The 19,539-nt window shown below is 42.1% G+C and overlaps 5 protein-coding genes across 8 annotated transcripts; 3 read left to right on the top strand and 2 right to left on the bottom strand.

Annotated features, from left to right (window-relative positions):
• Positions 1 to 243: 243 nt before the first annotated feature.
• LOC135609835 (binding partner of ACD11 1-like) lies at positions 244 to 5,083 on the bottom strand. Its single transcript, XM_065103520.1, has 5 exons — positions 4,932 to 5,083; positions 2,178 to 2,281; positions 2,013 to 2,088; positions 1,797 to 1,880; positions 244 to 1,050 (listed from the first exon to the last, which is right to left on the bottom strand). Exons 1-5 carry the CDS (start codon positions 4,935 to 4,937, stop codon positions 466 to 468), a joined length of 855 nt encoding a protein of 284 aa, XP_064959592.1. The 5' UTR covers positions 4,938 to 5,083; the 3' UTR covers positions 244 to 465.
• Positions 5,084 to 5,523: 440 nt separating this feature from the next.
• On the bottom strand, positions 5,524 to 8,727 carry LOC135609834 (UDP-glucose 6-dehydrogenase 4-like). Of its 2 annotated transcripts, none has more exons than XM_065103519.1 (2): positions 8,391 to 8,727; positions 5,524 to 7,199 (listed from the first exon to the last, which is right to left on the bottom strand). In XM_065103519.1, the coding sequence occupies exon 2, from the start codon at positions 7,179 to 7,181 to the stop codon at positions 5,739 to 5,741; it is 1,443 nt and encodes a 480-aa protein (XP_064959591.1). In that variant the 5' UTR covers positions 7,182 to 7,199; positions 8,391 to 8,727; the 3' UTR covers positions 5,524 to 5,738. The 2 variants fall into 2 exon arrangements, with proteins under 2 accessions (XP_064959591.1, XP_064959590.1); XM_065103518.1 differs by lacking the exon at positions 8,391 to 8,727 and adding an exon at positions 7,666 to 8,348.
• A 1,740-nt stretch (positions 8,728 to 10,467) lies between these two features.
• LOC103981138 (PLASMODESMATA CALLOSE-BINDING PROTEIN 1-like) lies at positions 10,468 to 13,954 on the top strand. 2 transcript variants are annotated; one of them, XM_009397751.3, is made up of 5 exons: positions 10,469 to 10,637; positions 11,092 to 11,331; positions 11,418 to 11,451; positions 13,074 to 13,299; positions 13,618 to 13,954. In XM_009397751.3, the coding sequence occupies exons 1-5, from the start codon at positions 10,580 to 10,582 to the stop codon at positions 13,636 to 13,638; spliced, it is 579 nt and encodes a 192-aa protein (XP_009396026.2). In that variant the 5' UTR covers positions 10,469 to 10,579; the 3' UTR covers positions 13,639 to 13,954. The 2 variants fall into 2 exon arrangements, with proteins under 2 accessions (XP_064959595.1, XP_009396026.2); XM_065103523.1 differs by lacking the exon at positions 13,618 to 13,954 and having other exon boundaries at positions 10,468 to 10,637; positions 13,074 to 13,546.
• A 670-nt stretch (positions 13,955 to 14,624) lies between these two features.
• Positions 14,625 to 16,047, top strand: LOC135609836 (universal stress protein PHOS34-like). The gene is made up of 3 exons (XM_065103522.1): positions 14,625 to 15,105; positions 15,184 to 15,269; positions 15,369 to 16,047. The coding sequence occupies exons 1-3, from the start codon at positions 14,799 to 14,801 to the stop codon at positions 15,654 to 15,656; spliced, it is 681 nt and encodes a 226-aa protein (XP_064959594.1). The 5' UTR covers positions 14,625 to 14,798; the 3' UTR covers positions 15,657 to 16,047.
• Positions 16,048 to 16,098: 51 nt separating this feature from the next.
• On the top strand, positions 16,099 to 19,253 carry LOC103981659 (putative proline-rich receptor-like protein kinase PERK6). 2 transcript variants are annotated; one of them, XM_009398401.3, is made up of 9 exons: positions 16,099 to 16,408; positions 16,625 to 17,248; positions 17,325 to 17,858; positions 17,953 to 18,039; positions 18,116 to 18,186; positions 18,275 to 18,351; positions 18,445 to 18,589; positions 18,676 to 18,837; positions 18,914 to 19,253. In XM_009398401.3, exons 2-9 carry the CDS (start codon positions 16,690 to 16,692, stop codon positions 19,190 to 19,192), a joined length of 1,914 nt encoding a protein of 637 aa, XP_009396676.2. In that variant the 5' UTR covers positions 16,099 to 16,408; positions 16,625 to 16,689; the 3' UTR covers positions 19,193 to 19,253. The 2 variants fall into 2 exon arrangements, with proteins under 2 accessions (XP_009396676.2, XP_064959588.1); XM_065103516.1 differs by lacking the exon at positions 16,099 to 16,408 and having other exon boundaries at positions 16,416 to 17,248.
• Positions 19,254 to 19,539: the final 286 nt, after the last annotated feature.

Genomic DNA, 19,539 nt, shown 5'->3' with positions numbered 1-19,539 from the left:
ACAAAATTATCATTTGGTGTCATATTTTTCCAAGTAAAATGAGATTATCAGGTTAAAGTTGTGCAATTTATAGATTAATTTTGATAGAATTGATATAAAACAATCTTCATGTCTCCATAGTAATGATCAATAATTAAATTGAAATTTAAGTCAATTCTGTACTTTGGGAACCGAGAGATCTTGATTTACACAATCGATCTTGATTACATTTGTTTAATTTTGAGAAGCATAGGCTAATCAATCTTGCAAAACACTCATGAGTAGTGCATCTCGAGTCCAAATTCCAACAAGTTATCGGTGTTTTACACAATAAGACATTGATAACAGTGTACAAATCTAAACCGATATCGACATATCGACACTCGAAACATACATGATGGTCAATGGATGATACAAGCATAAAAAATAATTGTGCAAACTAATAACAAAATGAATAGTGAGTTGAATTCTGAAATGAACAGATATTTATGCGATCCGCAGCTTCTGCTCATCCATAGAGTACACAGGGACCGTCGGAGGTTCGTTCGACAACGGATCGTCGAGGTGAACCTTTGCATACTCGCTCACCATTCCCCGTCTCTCATCCCAGAATAGTTGCTTCCTCTCCTCTTCGGCCTTCTCCACCTTCTCCTTGGTCAGGATGCTAACATCCTCAGCTGCCTTCATTACCTTACCGAGTGCACTTGATAACCATGATGCTCCAGTTGAGACATAGCGGTTGCTCATGATGGCTGATCCAGCATTGGTGGCTGTTTGCTCAGCGGAGGCAAGGGCCGACCTCGTGATCTCAGTTACCTGGTATCGCTCGTCCACCTCCCTCACCTTCCCACTGACCATGGCCATGCCTGTGCTTAGCTTCTCACTCAGCCCAATCCTCTGATCCAGAGACACGACGGTTGCTGAGGCAGTGGATAGAAGTTGGTGCTGCTCGTCAAAGGCTTTCGCTCTCTGGAGTGCATCCTTGCTGAGAACAAAGCCCTTGGCCAACATGCCACTTACCACATCCTCCGCCTTCTTCACCGCCTCATTGGTAGGTGAGGAGTTTCCATCCTTTCAAGAATAAGTACATGTCACAGTTAAAAATGTAATTAAAAAGGGGATAACTTCGCAGGTGCCAAAAGTCATACTTTGATGAAAACACAGGAACTAAAGGTCTATAATTGCTGATCAAACAAATAATAATTTTTCCCTGTATATTACATTTTAAACATACATTTAGAACCAAAGAACGAAATCGGCTTTGGATGTAGGATCCAGTGGCTTATCATATGTTTATGCTTGAACTTTCTGACAACAGATACACAAATTGCATACAAGATATCAAATTTTATCTGCAGCTTCAATTAGAAGGCCAGTTATTAAACCATTTATACCTATAATTAATGAAACCTTCTAACTTTCTATCAATCTAGGACCCTCGTTTTCTCATGACATTTTATCATTCCCACCTAGTTCATAAACAAGAGAGTCACAAATGCACGTTTTCCTCCAAATTCCAATGGACCCTTGACCAAATACTTAGCAAAAAAAAGTTCCCCAATCTAACCAGAATTTTTTACTCTGAAAATATATAATCAACGATGAGAAATGGCATAATATAGGTTTATCTTGAAACCATTTGACACAGCTACATATGCAATAAGAAATTGAGCACCATACATGACATTTTAGTTCTTCTATTGGAAAGAAATTCCTAGGCATGGAAAAAATCATAAATATTATTTTCTGTTTGGAGTGTATGGTGTTCTCGTGCAAATATCACTAAAAACAAAAACAGAGAAATAGTAGAGACCTACCAGCATGTGTCTGTAAGCTTCAGGAGGCAACTTGTAATTCTCAGCTGGAGTTATATTAACAGAACGATCAACTATTGTTGCTCCCTGTATATATATACAACAAATAGTTTACCAAGGATTCCCATATTTTATATACCAAAACTGTATTGCCATAAACAATTCTGTTTTCAGAAAATATGCAGAAGAAAGCAGCAGTTTATATCTAGATGAACTCACTGTGAGAAGCATTGCAGTTTCTGCTCCTTGTGAGTCTCTAAAAGTGACATAAGCAAGTTGAGTATCTTCTGATTCACTGCAAAAAGAGAATCCCTATTTCACAATCATTTCCTACCTCCTAACGATAGAGGCATTAGAGGTACAAAGAAAGGATAAACAATTGACCTTTGCATTTCAACATAATCGATGTCCCCAGAGAAGGAAAAGAATTCTTGAATGTCCCTTTGAGATGCAGACAAGCAAATGTTACTAATTTTCACTGTTTTTGCCTGCAAAATGATGAAAAAGAGCTCAGTAATAATTCAGCGATGCAACACATACCCTCCACAATCTAAATGTCTCAAAAACTACCAACCAAACAATTTATCACATCTCAATAGAGCATGATTTGTCCATCTAATCAAATTTATTAAATAAGTCATGCTGAATAAGACTTAAAGGCCCTAACATGGGAGCAACTAAAGACTAACCAAATGAACATTCTTTTTTAAAAAACAGAAAAGAGATGGTAGTTAACATGTTTAATAAATTCCGATCAACATTAAATCATGAACTGCCACTCAATAGAGTTGCATCTAATGAACCCTATAACTAATAGAATCAGCTAGGAAGTTAAGCATTTCCTCCATGGAACTGTTGACAAAAATAAAAAAGAAAATAATTTAACTGTCCCATCTGAAATGTCAATTTCCAATTTGGTTGAATAGTCATTTGAGGATTCATTGGCATCCTCAAAAATTATCGATCCAGTTGCTGAAACAAGATGTTCATTAGGTTCTTCACCCTTGGGGTGAACCCCTTGCTCTAATAGGATTTTTAAGGTAAATAATTAACTGAGACAATTATGCCCTCTCTGAGTTGGTGAAATTATTGAATGTGATCTGCATAATCCGATGAGGCATGTTGGCAGAACAAAAAAATCAAGCTAACTCAAGATTCTACAAATTATAATGTCAGAAATATCTTGTACATTAGTGCCTTTCGCATGCTAAAAGGACTATTGATCTATACGGAAAAAATAATGATAACAATTGGCACAAGAAATAGTGACCTTACTGAAAATTTTGCAATGTACAATAAATTCTTTAGGATAAAATTTTACATCCATACCACATACTTAACTAATCTTACTGAAATAGTCTTATTGCATCATCTAACAACTTGGTTAATCAAAAGAGACAACTAGTTGGCTCAAAAGGACATGAAATCAAGCTTCCTAAAAATTGATCTGCCAAGATGAAACAATGCAACTAAAAAATGAGATGTAACTTGAGATTATACTGTTGAAATATAATCACATAGTCGTTATATGTAATAAAATTGTTGACACTACATACCCTATGTTACTTCTAGCTCTTGACATTTGATAACAGTTATTCGACTTCTTAGTAGTTCAATGAGTTATGTTATTGTCAAAGTGGCATGTTTATTTTCATGTTTCCACAGAGAAGTTCTCCAGTTTAACAGACGCATCTAGGAAAATTATTATTATCTGCAAAGGATCAAAACAAATAAAATAATTATTATGTACTTCATGCATCATAATCCAACAACTGAAACTGCCCTGTTCTTCATGCCTGGGAGGGATTCTGTACAATGGTATTGTTTGTGTGATATTGTCTGACCAAACTGAGAAAACCTAGGTTGTCTTGCTGCAAGTTTACAGGAAATGCTGATAGAAATGGATCCTACCTCTCCCCTTGCCTGGATTATGATCACAAATAGAACAAGACTAGAAGCTGTAATTGTTGGCTCTACCAATCAGATGGGAAATCTCTAGATGAGAAAAAAAATGCCTCAATCGTCTAAGCCATCTTGATCGGTAAACACTCAGATTCATATAGTTATTAGAGTTCAGTTAGGCTACATTAGCTATTAGATATTATCAAGTAGAGAGCAATCTCATTTATTTTCACAGTATTACTGATGTGGCCAAAGAAAAAGAGACAATTACAAACAACAATAATGTGAAAATTTGTCACAGCTAGCTGCACAAAATATACATATATTATGAGATGAAACAATAATATGACTTACACATTTAACAATAGATTACAATAATTGGTACAGAAAATCAAGTCAGTAAAAGAAGAAAAGGTAAGTAGAAAAAAATTACAAGCTACAAGACAAAAGGTAAGCTCCTCAATAAAACTAACCCATTTGTCAAAAGACTAGAGAGTATTCCTTTGCTGAAATGATTGGTAGATAATGCAACGGAGAAGCTTTCCTCTTTTTGTTGAGAAGAAATGGTCTGTCTACTACTCTTCAAAAGTCAATACACATTAAGTTTTAGCTCACCATTTTGGCTTTTGTGACAAACAAAGGATATATTTTGCTGATTGTCACAAGTGCCTCAAACACCGTGTTCCTTTCACAATTATCCAATATAGAGGTTTACTAGCTAACCGTAGATTTGATCCCAATAATTAGGATGACACATTGCAAGTCAATGTCTAAAATCTACGATGCAAATTGAATTAGACGCATTCCACCACAAAATCTGACCTTGTATCCGAATGAAGTATAACAAGCTACTTGAGGAGCTCATTGGTGAATCATAGTGAATCTTCTAATCCCGTACAACGAGAAAGGAAGTCGAACATCCACACGATCAGATCTAGATCTATGCAAAGTCACCGCATCTTTTTTCCTTAACCTTCCTCGTAAATCTTCTCTGGCATCGAATATGCTGAACCAAAATTATCTTTTTCCGACCCAATTCGATGCACACCATTACTACCTAACGATCTAGAACTCGTGGTCAGAATCCTCTCATCCATTCGCGCAACCACGAAAGATCTAGACACAAACATGAATATTCTCCCATCGGATCCAAGACGAGTAACATCGGATCTCACGACACCACGAATAAAAATCACAGACGGAAAGGGCAAGAAATTGGCTGGATCAGATACTCACCGACATTTTCCTGGATCTGGAGATCGAATTCGTCGGCAAAAGCAGGGACGAGAGAGCAGGCGAGAACGAGGGAGGGGTTCGATCCAAACCGCCGGCACAATAAAAGCAACCCAAAAGGGGGAGATCAGAATTCGGAGGGTTATTTGATGATCTGGTCCACGGGTCATTTGAAATGTTCGGTTCCTCTTCAGCCTCGAGATTCGTGTTATCCGTCGTATCGGTTCGGATGGGAACCTTTAATTGAAAATTATGATTTGAACAACCAAATTTTAAGCTTTCCGAGGATAGGATAGACTTAGACTTAAAATTCTAAATTTGATAGGTACATATATTAAATTAATTTTTTTATCATTTTCTAGAAAAGTTGGACTTTTGTTGGGAGATGCCTTCATTTGTAAGTTTCCTAAACCAATAAATATAGTTTTTTATTTATTTTTTTCCTAAACCAATAAAGAATATATAAGTTGGTTTCCATTCATTTTGAATTCATTTACCTTTGTTACATTGATTTTGAATTCATTTTATCTCATTTACATTATTTAAAATAAATTTATAATATTTCAATGGAGATATCAAAAACACTAAAAATCTATTAACTACAATTATAAATCTTATATATAAGAGTTAATAATAGTACACTAATCTTAATCTTACATACCATATGAGACTAATTACAGTGACAATTGGCTCCATATATAATAAGACACTCCATACATGAGTATAATGATACGACAACCACTATGAAACCTTAGCATTGTGATCCGCAAAGAATCCCTCTCTCTCTCTCTCTTCCAACAGAGCTCCCAATTAGGCCACAGCAGGCATGTCCTTGAGCCAGGGATCCAATGGCTTCCCGATCGAGTACACGATGAATCCCATCTCCCTGAGCTTCTCAGGATCCACCACATTGCGTCCATCGAAGATAAAGGCAGGCTTCTGCATGTTCTCGTAGATCTTCGAGTAGTCCAGTCGCTTGAACTCGTCCCACTCGGTCAGGATGCAGACTGCGTGTGCTCCCGTGGCGGCCTCGTAGGCGTCCCAGGTCACGGTCACCTCCTTCACCGCCGTCGGGCTCATCGGCTGGAGGTGGATGGGGTGATCCCAGTCGAACTTGTTCATCGCAAGATCGCGCTGGATCTGGTCCTCCGTCACCTGCGGATCGTAGATGCTAATCTTGGCCTTGTCACCCAGCAGCCCCTTGCAGACGTCAACGGCCGGCGTCTCCCTTGTGTCGCCGGTGTCCTTCTTGAACGCAAACCCGAGCACAGCAATCTTCTTCCCAGCAACAGTGTTGAACATGGAGGAAACAACCCTGTTCACGAACCGGCTCTTCTGGTAGTCATTGATCTTGATCACTTGCTTCCAGTAGTTGGCCACCTCAGGGAGGCCATTGCACGCGCAGATGTAGACCAAGTTCAGGATGTCCTTCTGGAAGCAGGAGCCACCAAATCCGACGCTTGCGTTCAAGAACTTAGGCCCGATCCTGCTGTCCTTTCCGACGGCGTAGGCCACCTCCGCCACGTTTGCCCCGGTGGCCTCGCAGAGCGCCGAAATGGCGTTCACCGACGAGATCCTCTGCGCTAGGAAGGCATTAGCAGCGAGCTTGGATAGCTCAGCTGACCATAGATTGGTCGTGATGATTCTGTCCTCGGGAACCCAATTGGCATAGACCTCCTTGAGTGCTTGGACGGCCTTCTGCCCCTCCGGCGTCTCCCTCCCGCCGATAAGCACCCGGTCGGGGTTGAACAGGTCCTGGATTGCAGTACCCTCTGCGAGGAACTCCGGGTTGGAGAGGATCTGGTAGCTTATGCCTTTGCTGTTGTGGGTCAAGATCTTCTCGATGGCCTCGGCGGTCTTAACGGGGACCGTGGACTTCTCCACCACAATTTTGTCGGACTTTGAGACGTCGGCGATCATGCGAGCAGCACTCTCCCAGTAGGTAAGGTCAGCAGCCTTACCGGCGCCGAGGCCACGGGTTTTGGTGGGGGTGTTCACCGAGACGAATATGATATCGGCCTCACAGACATGCTTTTCTACGTCAGTGCTGAAGAAGAGGTTCCTCCCTCGGCACTGCTTCACGACGTCTTCAAGGCCGGGCTCGTAGATCGGGAGCTGATCGCTGTTCCATGCAGCGATGCGGGTGACGGAAATGTCGACGACGGCCACCTCGATGTTGGGGCATTTCAAGGCAATGACGGCCATGGTTGGGCCACCGACATAGCCGGCACCGATGCAGCAGATCTTCACCATGTTTGCGTTCTAGACACTCTGAAACGATTGAACCAACAGCAGCAGCAACGAATCAGAAGATGCAAACATTTCCAGATCTAAATCATGCAAACATCAGATCTGACGTAGCTAATAGAAGATCTTGAGAGCACATGATAAAGATTTAGTCATAGATCAGATCTAAAAATGCACAATCCGGAAGTGCCAATTCCAGAACACCTGCAGAATTGATTCAAGTAAAAGCAGCTACGAGCTCAACATCCGTGCAGATCCGAACTAAAAGCTTTGAGATATGCGGATCTGGGACAGATCTAACTCATTTCTTTGATCAACAGAGTGGCAGTAAAAGATCTGTCGATGGGGAACACTAATTGGATCCACCCAAGATCCTGTCCCAGAGTCTTGTCCACGGAAGAAGCCCACAAGGGCCAGCACAATGAAGGTACTATAGGTGTTTAGCAATTGAACCAAAGTAAAAAAGCTTCAGATCAGGTCAGGACATTACCTTCTGAGAGACTCCCACCTTTTTCTACAGAGGAAGATCTGAGATCACAGAAGAAGGGAGAGGGAGGGACAGAGAAAGAGAGGAATTCTCTGTGGAGAAACAGGAAGAGGTCTGCACCTCCTTAAATAGAGAGAAGAGACCCTCCTCCCAATACTTCCATGTGAGATCTAATCCATGATGGAGTGAGAGGCAACAAGCACTTCATGATCTACCAAACATCAATTTTTTATTACTTTATACATGTTTTCTGACTGAAAATTCAGACAGAATCCCAACATTTAAAATGAGATATACAAGAAAAGAAACAATCAAACAGTCACATGAACAAAGACAGATTCCTCCAGAAACAATCAAACACTCCCAGGACAGTCACTGCTTGTTACTGCATCAGAGAAGAGTTTTCAGTTGTAAGCCAAATCTCTCTCTTATACAAAGCCTCCAAAAACCAACAACAAGACCATTTCTTTGAGATTGAAACGTAACAATCAACAAGCTTAAATCAATCTGTTCTCTGACCAAGGTTTCAATATATTTTATGATATAGCTTGTTTTTTTTATTGAAATTTACCAATTTTGTATGTGAAAAAGTAGCCAGAGAAAGCTTAAGAACTCAGGAAAGGCAAGTGAAGGCTGGTGCTCAGATCCCAAGTTAAAGAAAAAGAATGACTTGGAGAATTTAATTGGAAACAGCACAGAAGAAGGCAGATAGTATTTATAAAATCAACCTTCATGCATCAAAATCTGTAGATATATAAAGTATTTATAGAGCAACAGTGTCTCTTGAAAGGATGGATAGGTCCAGGATTGCTGATGATCGCCCTGATAGATGTTGATGCCTAACAGTTAAATTGCCTTCTGTAGATGATCCCACCGGAAACTGATGAAGGATGAATAAGGCGCTCGACGATCGGCGGTCGCGGTCGAGGGCGAGGTCGAGGTCGCGCGCTTGGTCGTCACGTTCAGGGCGCGATGCCACGGCGACGGCGAGGCCGTGAACGTGTGCGCCATGAACGCGCTGGCCCGGGCGGCGGGGAGGGGGCCGGGGAGTTCAAGGTGGAGGGGGCGTTCAATTAGTGTGTGTATATATATATATACATATATACACATATACATATATATATACATATATACACATATATATATATATATACATGTATATATACATGTATATATAGACATTTCTGGGTTGAATTAGTGTATGACTTTATATATATTAATTCTGACTAATGTGACTCACTCATATTTATGTGATTTTTTTTCGCACATAAGTAATGATTTTTTAGTTACCAAAATAAACTGTTTTCTTAGGATAAAATTATATATATTAATCATTCTAAATGTTTCATGCATGATAGATATTTGGAGACATGATAGTACAATCAACATAAAGATGATAGAGATATCTCACTCAATAATTGAATCATATAGATATTAATTTAATATAAAATATCAAAAAAAATTATTTATATCATAAAATATTTTTTAAATTAAGTTGATCATAAAAGTTAATCAAATCATGATGATCAGAATCATTCGACTAATCAGTTATTACTAATATTCCTAATATTAATGTGTCAAATTTATTTTTAAATTTTAAATAAATAATTTATATGCGAAGGATTAGACCTATGATTTCTCTCTCATAATTAAGTTCCAATTTATTTTCTAGAAATTACTTAGACACTTAATTTAATGATGAACTAAAAGAAAAATCAAATAAACTAACTAGCATGTCACGTTTATATTTGAGACGATAAAGGATCAATAATTTTATTATCGTATAATTTTACATGAAAAATATTCATTCTCAATTAGGGTTTCACTCATAGCGATCCAATGGATAATAACGTCGAGACCTTCAATAAACAATTATGAGCATTCACAAAATATGAAATATAAAAAAAATATTTTTTTCTCATATTATAAAATATTTTTCAGACTAAATCAATTATAAAAGCAAACTAGACCACATTAATCGAATTCATCTTACCTTTACTCCCTTTTACTCTCCTCTATTCTAGATTTTGCATCGTACAGGGCTAAGCTATCACTCGCATCTTGCCAAATCTAACTCATCTAATAAGCTTGACTATGTTTGAGGCCACAAAAAGTAGGAAATCTAACTCAAAACGTCTGACTATTGTGTTGAGTTCAGTAGCTTATTCTTGATATGTCACTCTCTCTTTCTTCCCTTTTTTTCCTCGTGCTTGGTGAGGACTGCTACATCTGTCGTCTCTGTGTGTTTGCATTCTCCACATCGTCTTTTTGTACACACAAATCTTTCTTTATACGCCCAACGCTTCTTTCTCATCGGTACCATAAATCTGCACGTACTTCTAACACGAAATCATGCCCATAAAATCTACAATTACTATGGATATGTTCTATCTGTTTAGTATTTATGGATAAAGATTGACTGACATGGATGCCAGTAAAATGATTTGACATCAATGGTGTCATAGCTCCAAGCTGAAGCAATCCAAGTTGGAAGCAAACTGAGTCCCTAAAGCATATGAAAGATAAGAGTGTGACAAGCAATGAGGAAGTAGACATGAACATAATTTGACATGCAGAAGGTAAGATTTCATGTTCGAATCACCACCTTATTGTAGATTATGTTGGGATTTAGGAGCAGGAAGACAACTGCTTTGGTTGTGGCTACAGCACTTGAGCACCTTTCATGAATGAACCCACTCAACCACACACCAAGACGGGCGCAAAAGAGAGAGTACAGTGGGAAAGAGAAATCAGACAACCTATCTACATCACTGCTTTTTAAAGCTATTGTTCAAAGGTCACTGCAACTCATGCCAGCATTCTCTTCTTCCTCTCTCCCTTTCTGTTCTCCTGTCACCATACTTTGGTGAGACAACCGCTCTCAGAACTCACTAATATCTGTCTCTCTTCTTTGTCAATGCTCATGGCTGGTCTACTGCTCCTTTTGCTTACTGTGTCTGCGTTTGGTGGTTCAGGTGAGCCAGTTATGCCTCCTTGGTATAGTGTTCTTTCTGTTCTTCCTGAACTTTGAGCACACAGATGGGTAGAGGAATGGCCTCCTTTGTTTCCTTTCCTTCTCTGCTTTGTTCTTTTGCCTTTTGGGAGGACAAATTTTTTGATGGTCTAAGGGGACTTCTAGCTGCAAAGGCTATAAATCTTCCCTCATTCTTCTCATCTTTTTCATTCTACACCCTGTGATGCCCCCCCGATCACAACCATGCACATTTTTGTTGTTCCTTTCTCTCATAGACTTGCTCTATGTCTTATTATATATCCTTCAGAATGTATCAAGAATAGCTATTTGATCCTTTGGGTTTTTGACTGAAAGTTCAAGAGAACTGCACAAAGGTTGTTGCTTTTTTGCCGGTTGATGTACCATTTGATGCATGAACTGAAGACTTCATCTCTGTTTCCATTTTGTGTTGGAAGATGCTGCTTGGTGTGTTTGTGAGTCTGATGCGAGCACCACAGCCCTGCAGAAGACACTGGACTATGCTTGTGGAGCTGGGGCTGACTGCAATCCTATTCTGCAAGTTGGTGCATGCTACGACCCCAACACAGTGCTTGCCCATTGCTCTTATGCTGCCAACAGCTATTACCAGAGGAATGGGCAGGCGCAAACAGCCTGTGACTTCTCAGGAACAGCCATGCTTACCTCCACAGATCCAAGTAAATAGCCCTTTTCTTCCATATTAAATCACTACAGAAGTCAATCAAACAAGAGGTCCTTCTCATCCATCCTTTGGTTCTTGCAGGTGCAAATGGTTGTGTCTACCCTGCGACTCCCAGGTACAAAAGAGTGGACTTCTTTTTTGTTGAAATGGAGCTAAATCCTTTGGAATATAACACTTATTATATTTCAGGGTTGCTGATACTTTTATGTGGTTATTGTAGATTTTTCCAAGGAAAAAATTAATCTCCCTAACCAGCATACCAATCCTTGGAGTCAAAACTATAGCTTTTTTGGTGTTTCTTTGGTACAAAAATCTCCAGATTTTTTAGTTAACATCAGCATCCACCCTAACTTAGTTATTACAAAGAGAAAAAGGTAAAAAAACATCTTTTGTGGCTTTTCTCCTCCTCCCCCATTTGTTTCTGTGACATCCTCCAATACATGTTTGATAAGCTTTTAGAACAATCTAACCTTATATGCCTCTTTATTCTTCCAAGTGGGCACTGATTCACTGTGCATACCATCAGCATTTTGTAATTTTCATGTGCATTCAATGACTTGAAGTCTGCTTTCCCTGTTGGTGAGTCATGACCACAGGTTTAGAAAGTTTTTGTTGTTTGCATATGCTTATTGTCCTCATGTTAATTACACTTTGCTTTTATGATACATTTTAAGACCCGCCGAATCTCCCACTCCTAAATGACCCCTAAAAAAGAAAAAAGAAAATAATTTTAGGCGAAAGCCATGGTGTGGTTCTGAGACTGATGGGATTGGCTAGGAAGGAGCTAATAAGTTAATTCAAGAAACGGATGAAAGGACTAACTAATGATGGAAGGAAAAGGGTTTCATACCAAGAAAGAATAGTATGTGACAAAAGAAAGATTGCTGGTGTGCACTAGGAATGTGATCATAATTTGGACTAGTCCAAGTTAAGACCAAATGTTTCTTATCTATTCATGGTCAGAAATCCAAGTATCTCTAGATAATTAATTGAATGATATGTTTTACCAAGAGGACATATAACCCCTTATGTGGAGTCGGCAAGTCAAGTCGAGCTTTAGTTCTGAACTATTGTTACATTGATTCACAGATCATGTTGCTGCCAAATATGGGACATTAAAAGTAAATAAAAGCAACTCGTGAACTGAAACTGATTTGCTGGCTAAAATCTAAACAACAACTCCTACTTACCATATTGCAATAGATGAAGCTAGAGAATCATTGCTCAACATTTAAAACAAGCTGCAACAACATTCTACAAATTATATGCTTAAATTTTTTATTGACCATGAATTCCCTGTTATTGTGTGCATTTGTTGAGCACAAGCATGGCAGTACCCTACTCATCCTGGGACAATCAAAATCCATGGTATAATAAGCTTGCCGATCTTCCTCACCGAGTGCATTTAGACAAAACTCTGTTGCAGCTCTTTGCTACTTTAGGCCATAGCAATTGGTTTTAATGGATTTTTCTGGGTAGCTTATATAACCTATATTTCTCTCTCGTCCTGTATTTCACATCTCGTTCTTCTGAAAACAAAAAAGAAAAAGGGTAAAGAATATGGTCAGCTGTCAAAAGCTTTGCTTTTTTGAATGGTGAGGGAGACCATTGCACCATAAAACAAGCTATAGAAGTGACTTTGCTTAATTACGTGTACAAAGCAATGAAATTTTATCGGAAGCTGAAAGTGATTAGTTCCTAACCATATACTTCTCCATTCTATTTTCCATGCATCAGTGCTGCAGCAACCTCAAGCACACCAACAAGCACAAGCACTGTGCCAAGCTCAGTGACACCAAGCACCTTCAGCCCACTGACGAGCAACACAACCAATGGAGTACTGGGAGGAATAGGCCCTTCGGGAACAACAAGCAGCTTGGATGGCAGTGATGGAGGTTTGCTCCGAAAGGCAGGGATAGGCTCTCTCCTAACTGTTCTCCTTCCAATACTGGTTCTACTGAAGGTATGATTTGGAAGTGTACTCTCGGTCATCGGATCCTGAGAAGAAAAGAGTGGTTGAGGTGTGGTAACCAATGCATGTGATCACAGGTTCTGATTCCTTGTGCTTGGTTGGTATGGATTGGTAGGATGGCTGTCCCTTTTGGTCATGGACCCTTGTCTGCTTATTTTCTTTTCCTTTTTGTACATCGTTTTAGGGAAGTAGCAGTTCATCAATTGAAACAGGCTTTGTTGCTTTGCCTTTTAGACTACGGAGCTGTTCTGTTTGATGTCTATCTTTTATGTGGGTTGTCATGCAGCTGTAATCTCTAATCTTTTGCAGGAATCCCTGTCCTGTTCATGACTTTTATCGGTGTGATCAAATTAGATATGCCGGTTTATCTTTCGATAAGACAAGTATCGGTTTGTGGTTACCATCAGTGAAATGGATCAAAAGGCACTGAAGAAGACAATCAACTGAGAAGGCACTGAAGATTGTTCCTTCATAGCTATACTCTGATAATATCATTCAATTGTCAGTATGTGGATTGAGATCCAACTCCTGAACTGGGCATTGTTCTTCTATGTATGATGTCTCTAAGTTTCATCTGTTGTGCACCTCAAGTACAAAAACAGTATTTATTGTGGCCTTTATTCAGAAGAATTTTTTTATGTTGACATATTAGTCGAGGCATTTCAATACATTGTATTTCAAATGCAGGACAGGAGACAAAGTAGGATGAGAAAATTACAGTATTGTATTTATCGCATTCAAATATAAATTCTGAAAGTAGGAGCTTCCGATATTCCGAGTTTTGTCATTATCAACTCGATATTTATTTGGATGTCTTATTAATCCGACATGATAATTTAAGTATCAAATGAGTTTTTTATTTCTTATTTTGTATTTGCATGTCATTGACAGTCGAGTTTTATATATGTATATATATATAAGGTATGTATGTATGTATGTATGTATATATATATATAAGGTGAAAATTGAAAAACATGTGTATATATATATAAGGTATGTATGTATGTATATATATAAGGTAAAGATTGAAAAACATACTACGATTAATTTCACATCGGTAAAAATTAAGAGAGTTGAGTGAGTCTAATTGACAACTTAACCAGGTTTAATATTTTAAGTTGAATTGATGTCCAATCGAACCTAACATATCCTTTCTCAACGCTTTGATCGCTAATAATTTATGAGAGCCGACACTAAATATAACACAAACTCAAAAATTAACGCGCCACATCATCAGTCGGAACTCAAGTCGTGACTTGAGTTGTCGCACGTCACCGGCGCTCTGGAGCCCGTCCATTCAGAAGCAGAGCCCACTCGTCGGCACGAATGAAGGGCGTCAGGGAAAAAGGAAGGGGAGCATGGCCTTCTGAGGTGACACCGACACCAGGACAAGCTCAAAGCTGTACGATCCCCAGCCCCATAGTTATTTCTTTCCCTTTGTCCTTCTCCGCCTCTTCCTCCACCACCAGCAGCGGCAGCAGCAGCCAGCGATGGGCAGAAGCAGCACCAGGCTGCCGAGCTTCTGTCTCAACCGCATGTCCCCTGGTGTCAGGGTCAGATCTCCGCCGCTCGAACCGAAGCCGCCGCCGTCTCCCGAGTCCGGTCAACTCCACCACCACGGGAACGCGAAGCAGCCCGGAGACGGAGCTGAGGAAGAAGCCCTTCTCGGCCGAAGGATCATGATAGTGGTGGACTCCAGCCCGGAGTCGAAGACCGCTTTGCGGTGGGCGCTCTCGCACTCGGTGCAGAGCAACGACAGCATCCTCCTCGTCGACGTTGTCAGGCCACCCAAGCATGGTGAGAGTCCGCCCGCCTCTTGACATGGATGCGGAGCAGGCAAAGAAGTCGTATGACAATTTTCCTCTTCAATATCAGGTGAGCAATCTGGGAAGGAGAGGGATCCAAAGATCTACGAGCTTCTGCATTCCATGAGAAGCGTTTGCCATGCGAGAAAACCCGAGGTAAACATGCTCTGTTCTTCGTGGCCCTTACTCCGTTGAAGATTTTTGCATCGTCGTGTGCTTCAATGCCAGAGACATCAATCGACAGCGTCTTTCCAGGTCCAAGTGGAGCTGTCTCTGGTGGAGGCGACGGAGCGAGGTCCGGCGATCGTGGAAGAGGCCAGGAAGCAGGACGCGTCGCTCCTCATCATGGGGCAGAAGAAGCGGTCCCTGACATGGAGACTGGTCATGATGTGGGCTGGCCGCAAGGTGGGAGGCAGCGTGGCGGACTACTGCGTCCAGAACGCGACGTGCATGGCGATGGCGGTGAGAAGGAAGAGCAGGAGAGGCGGCGGCGGATACTTGATCACCACCAAGCGTCACAAAGATTTCTGGCTCTTAGCCTAAGCCCGCTGTATCATTCATTGCTCTGCTTCCTGTGGTGTATGTATGTAAAGAATGGAAGACGAAGTGTAGAATCCATGGCCTTGTTGTTCCTCGTTGCCGCTGCTGCTGCTGCTGCTGCTTCACCTGCAAACCGTGGCTTGCTCTGTTTCATATGTCTGGTTCGGTGATGAAGAGAACGCCGTCTTCTCAGAATTCCTTGCTTGCCAAAACATAGAAGAAGAAGATTAACATGCTAAAATGTCGGGTATAAGAAATGATGAACATAAACATACTAAAACATAGAAGAAGATGAATGGTTACATGGAAAGACTTATTATATGATTGATTAAACTCGAAATAATATTAGAATCATTCATCCCAATATGATCTACTCATGCGATGTATTAAGACATTAATATTAGCCACGTAGCGATGCTGTGTGTGGTGGTTTGCATCGGGCGGTCGCGCGGGAAATTCCCAACGGCCATCCGGAAATAGGAGGACTGTCACGTTGTTGTTAGATTTTTGCTATTTTTGTTTATTTTTCCTTCGTTTATTTCTTCTTTTTTCTGCTAATTTTCTGTTAATTTCCTCCGTCGAACAACGTGGACGGAGGATCAGAAATAGAAAGGCACCAGTAGAAATTGCAGCGGCGGAATTGGAGCGGGCGGTGGCTGGAGAAGGATGAAGCCGACGCCCCTCGCCACATCTCTCCCCCTCTTCCTTCCCTGAGGAGCGCCTGCACGCCCTTCTCCCAAGGAGCTCAGGCAAAAGTAGTATATCTTCTCTTCATCGATTTGTTTCATCTGTGTATATGCGATTTGTTTCTTGCTTTGCGTACTGGTCTCGGTCAGAACCAACGTCGAGCACGTGGAGCGCAAGACGGAACTTTGTGTTTCCTGTTGATCATGAATTTTCTGGGAGGAGAAGACATGGCTTTACCTGATTTCTTTGTAGATGATGTTGTGATCGCGTTCTGCAATCTGCAGGTTGGGGTAGACGGGCGGTCGCAGGGAGGGCAGAGTGCTCTGCGTTCGAACTCCATCGTCGCAAAATGGCTTCATCCCCTGCGACTGCTCCGCCGCCCGACACCTCCACTCCGCCTGCTCCTCCCACCCAAGATGCGCTACCGCCATCCGATTCCCCGCCAGCGCCTCCTCTTGACTCATCGCCGCCGGAATCATCACCCGACGCTCCGTCTCCGTCGTCCCCAGATTCCACAGACGACCCGGACTCTCCATCTCTCGAGTCCTCCTCTGCCCCTTCATCGTCCTCCTCCAAGCCGTCTCGTCCTTCATCCTCGCCACATAAATCATCCTCCTCTTCACGTTCAAAACATGACAAGGACTCACCAACGACCCCTTCGCCGTCGGACGGATCGTCAACACCAGCCTCGAGAAGCCCATCCTCCAAGTCGCTGCCTTCACAGATATCGTCATCAGCCACATCTCCGACGAAACATGATTCAGGCGTCAATCTGCCTCTCGTTTTGGGGATCACGGCAGGTGTGGGGATATTCCTGGTTTTGATGATCGTGGCTCTTGTGCTCTGCACCAAGAAGAAGAAGAAGAAGCAGCCCAACATGCACTATTATGATGGCCAGGGACTCAACGGTATTCAATAGATTACTTTGGATTCGATAGTCGTGAACCTGTTTGTATTAATTCCTCGGCCGTCGATGTGGTGTAGGTGGCTACTACCAAGCCGCACCGCTTCCAAAATGGCAAAACGGAGGCCAAGGGATGGACTACATGGGCCAGATCCCGCCACCTCCGGGAACGGCAATGTCGCCCGCACATGGGTGGCATCAGTCGCCGATGCCGCAGATGGCCAGCACCGACATGAGCGCGGCATACTCCGGCCTCCACGGGCCGCCGTTGCCGCCCCCTTCACCCAACGTCGCGCTGGGCTTCAACCAGAGCACCTTCACCTACGACGAGCTCGCCGCGGCCACCAACGGGTTCTCCCGCGACAATCTCCTGGGCCAAGGCGGGTTCGGGTACGTGTACAAGGGCGTGCTCCCCAACAGGAAGGACGTTGCGGTGAAGCAGCTCAAGTCGGGAAGCGGGCAAGGGGAACGGGAGTTCCAAGCGGAGGTCGAGATCATCAGCAGAGTCCACCACCGCCACTTGGTCTCGCTTGTGGGATACTGCATTGCGGGGTCGCAGCGAATGCTCGTCTACGAGTTCGTACCCAACAACACTCTCGAGCACCACCTCCACGGTAACTCCCGCTGCTCATTGCTCAGGAACGGATCAAACACCTGAGGCAGAAGTTTATGACTGCTTGCTTGCTGTAACTTGGGTTTCGATTGCAGGGAAGGGTCTTCCGACGATGGATTGGGCTACAAGGCTCAAGATTGCTGTAGGATCAGCCAAGGGCCTCGCGTACTTGCACGAAGACTGTGAGTGCAACATCTTCTTCTCACGTCCTGTCTTCCCTCTTCATCAAGTTGCAGGAGTTCATTCATCTTTGTGCAGGCCACCCTCGAATCATCCACCGCGACATCAAGACCGCCAACATTCTCCTTGATAACAAGTTTGAAGCCATGGTAAGTCGACCTTGTCATAGATTCTGCTTCATGAACCAAGTTCATCATCTGGAAGAAGATTCGACTAGTGATTGAGCCGCACTTACAGGTTGCAGACTTTGGACTGGCCAAGTTATCCTCGGACACGAACACTCATGTCTCAACTCGAGTCATGGGAACTTTCGGGTAAGAGTTCCATGGACGAGCTGAGCTCTTCTCTTCCTAAAATGTGCAGTAGCACTCTGCTCATGTTGACGATCATGTTCTCGAGCCATGCAGATACTTGGCTCCCGAGTATGCATCGAGCGGCAAGCTCACGGATAGGTCCGATGTTTTCTCCTTCGGTGTGATGCTTCTGGAGCTGATAACGGGACGAAGGCCTGTCGACACCACGGGGGATATGGATGATAGCTTGGTCGACTGGGTCAGTGTGCCATTTCTGACACCTTTGTCTCCAATTACTGTTGATTTCCCAACTGCATTTGCTTCTGTTTTGATCTGTTTCAACAGGCGAGGCCTCTATTGGTCCGGGCATTGGCCGACGAAAACTTCGACGAGCTCGTCGATCCGCGGTTGGAGAACAACTACGATCCCGGCGAGATGGCACGCATGGCATCCAGTGCCGCCGCTGCTGTCCGACACTCTGCAAGGAGGCGGCCAAGGATGAGCCAGGTAAGAACGCCTTCACAGTTTCGACGAAGAGTAATGCATCATCGACGACACCCACACTCACCGTGGATGATGGCAGATTGTTCGAGCACTGGAGGGCGACATGTCGCTGGAACACCTGAACGAGGGGGGGAAGCCCGGACAGAGCACGTTCAACTCCAGCTCCGACTATGACTCCGGCTCGTACTCCTCCAACATGCGGCGGTTTAGACAGATGGCGCTGGAGAGCACGGAGTACAGCAACGAGTACAGCGGCGCCACCAGCGAGTACGGGCTGAATCCGTCGGAGTCGAGCAGCTCCGGGGAGATGAAGAACTCCGTCGGAAGCCACAGAAAGAATTCTCCTCCTGGTCTTTGAACAATGAGGCCGTCCGAAGTTTCAATCACCTTATCTTAGTATGCATGTCTTTCTATCAATTCACCAAACATATATATATATGTATATATATTTATATATATATATATATATATATGTATATATATGTATATATATATATATGTATATATATGTATATATATATATATGTATATATATGTATATATATATATATGTATATATATATACATATACATATATATATGTGTATATATATATATATACATATACATATATATATATATATATACATATACATATATATATATATATACATATACATATATATATATACATATATATATATATATATATATATATATATATAT

Source organism: Musa acuminata, chromosome BXJ2-4 (assembly GCF_036884655.1).
Source record: "Musa acuminata AAA Group cultivar baxijiao chromosome BXJ2-4, Cavendish_Baxijiao_AAA, whole genome shotgun sequence".
NCBI classification, from domain to species: Eukaryota; Viridiplantae; Streptophyta; class Magnoliopsida; order Zingiberales; family Musaceae; genus Musa; species Musa acuminata.
The sequence above is the reverse complement of the archived record's forward strand: the minus strand, read 5'-3'. Positions and strand labels throughout refer to the sequence as shown.

Coding starts and splice junctions, on each gene's coding strand:
- LOC135609835 (XM_065103520.1), bottom strand. Junction 1,881..2,012: donor AAACTGCAATGCTTCTCACA/GTGAGTTCATCT, acceptor ATATATATACAG/GGAGCAACAATAGTTGATCG. Junction 1,051..1,796: donor AAGCTTACAGACACATGCTG/GTAGGTCTCTAC, acceptor TATTCTTGAAAG/GATGGAAACTCCTCACCTAC.
- LOC135609834 (XM_065103519.1), bottom strand. CDS start 7,181: ATGGTGAAGATCTGCTGCATCGGTGCCGGCTATGTCGGTGGCCCAACC.
- LOC103981138 (XM_009397751.3), top strand. CDS start 10,580: ATGCTCATGGCTGGTCTACTGCTCCTTTTGCTTACTGTGTCTGCGTTT. Junction 11,452..13,073: donor GTCTACCCTGCGACTCCCAG/GTACAAAAGAGT, acceptor TCCATGCATCAG/TGCTGCAGCAACCTCAAGCA. Junction 13,300..13,617: donor CAATACTGGTTCTACTGAAG/GTATGATTTGGA, acceptor AATCTTTTGCAG/GAATCCCTGTCCTGTTCATG.
- LOC135609836 (XM_065103522.1), top strand. CDS start 14,799: ATGGGCAGAAGCAGCACCAGGCTGCCGAGCTTCTGTCTCAACCGCATG. Junction 15,106..15,183: donor TGTCAGGCCACCCAAGCATG/GTGAGAGTCCGC, acceptor CTTCAATATCAG/GTGAGCAATCTGGGAAGGAG. Junction 15,270..15,368: donor GCCATGCGAGAAAACCCGAG/GTAAACATGCTC, acceptor GCGTCTTTCCAG/GTCCAAGTGGAGCTGTCTCT.
- LOC103981659 (XM_009398401.3), top strand. CDS start 16,690: ATGGCTTCATCCCCTGCGACTGCTCCGCCGCCCGACACCTCCACTCCG. Junction 18,040..18,115: donor CGCGTACTTGCACGAAGACT/GTGAGTGCAACA, acceptor ATCTTTGTGCAG/GCCACCCTCGAATCATCCAC. Junction 18,187..18,274: donor ATAACAAGTTTGAAGCCATG/GTAAGTCGACCT, acceptor CCGCACTTACAG/GTTGCAGACTTTGGACTGGC.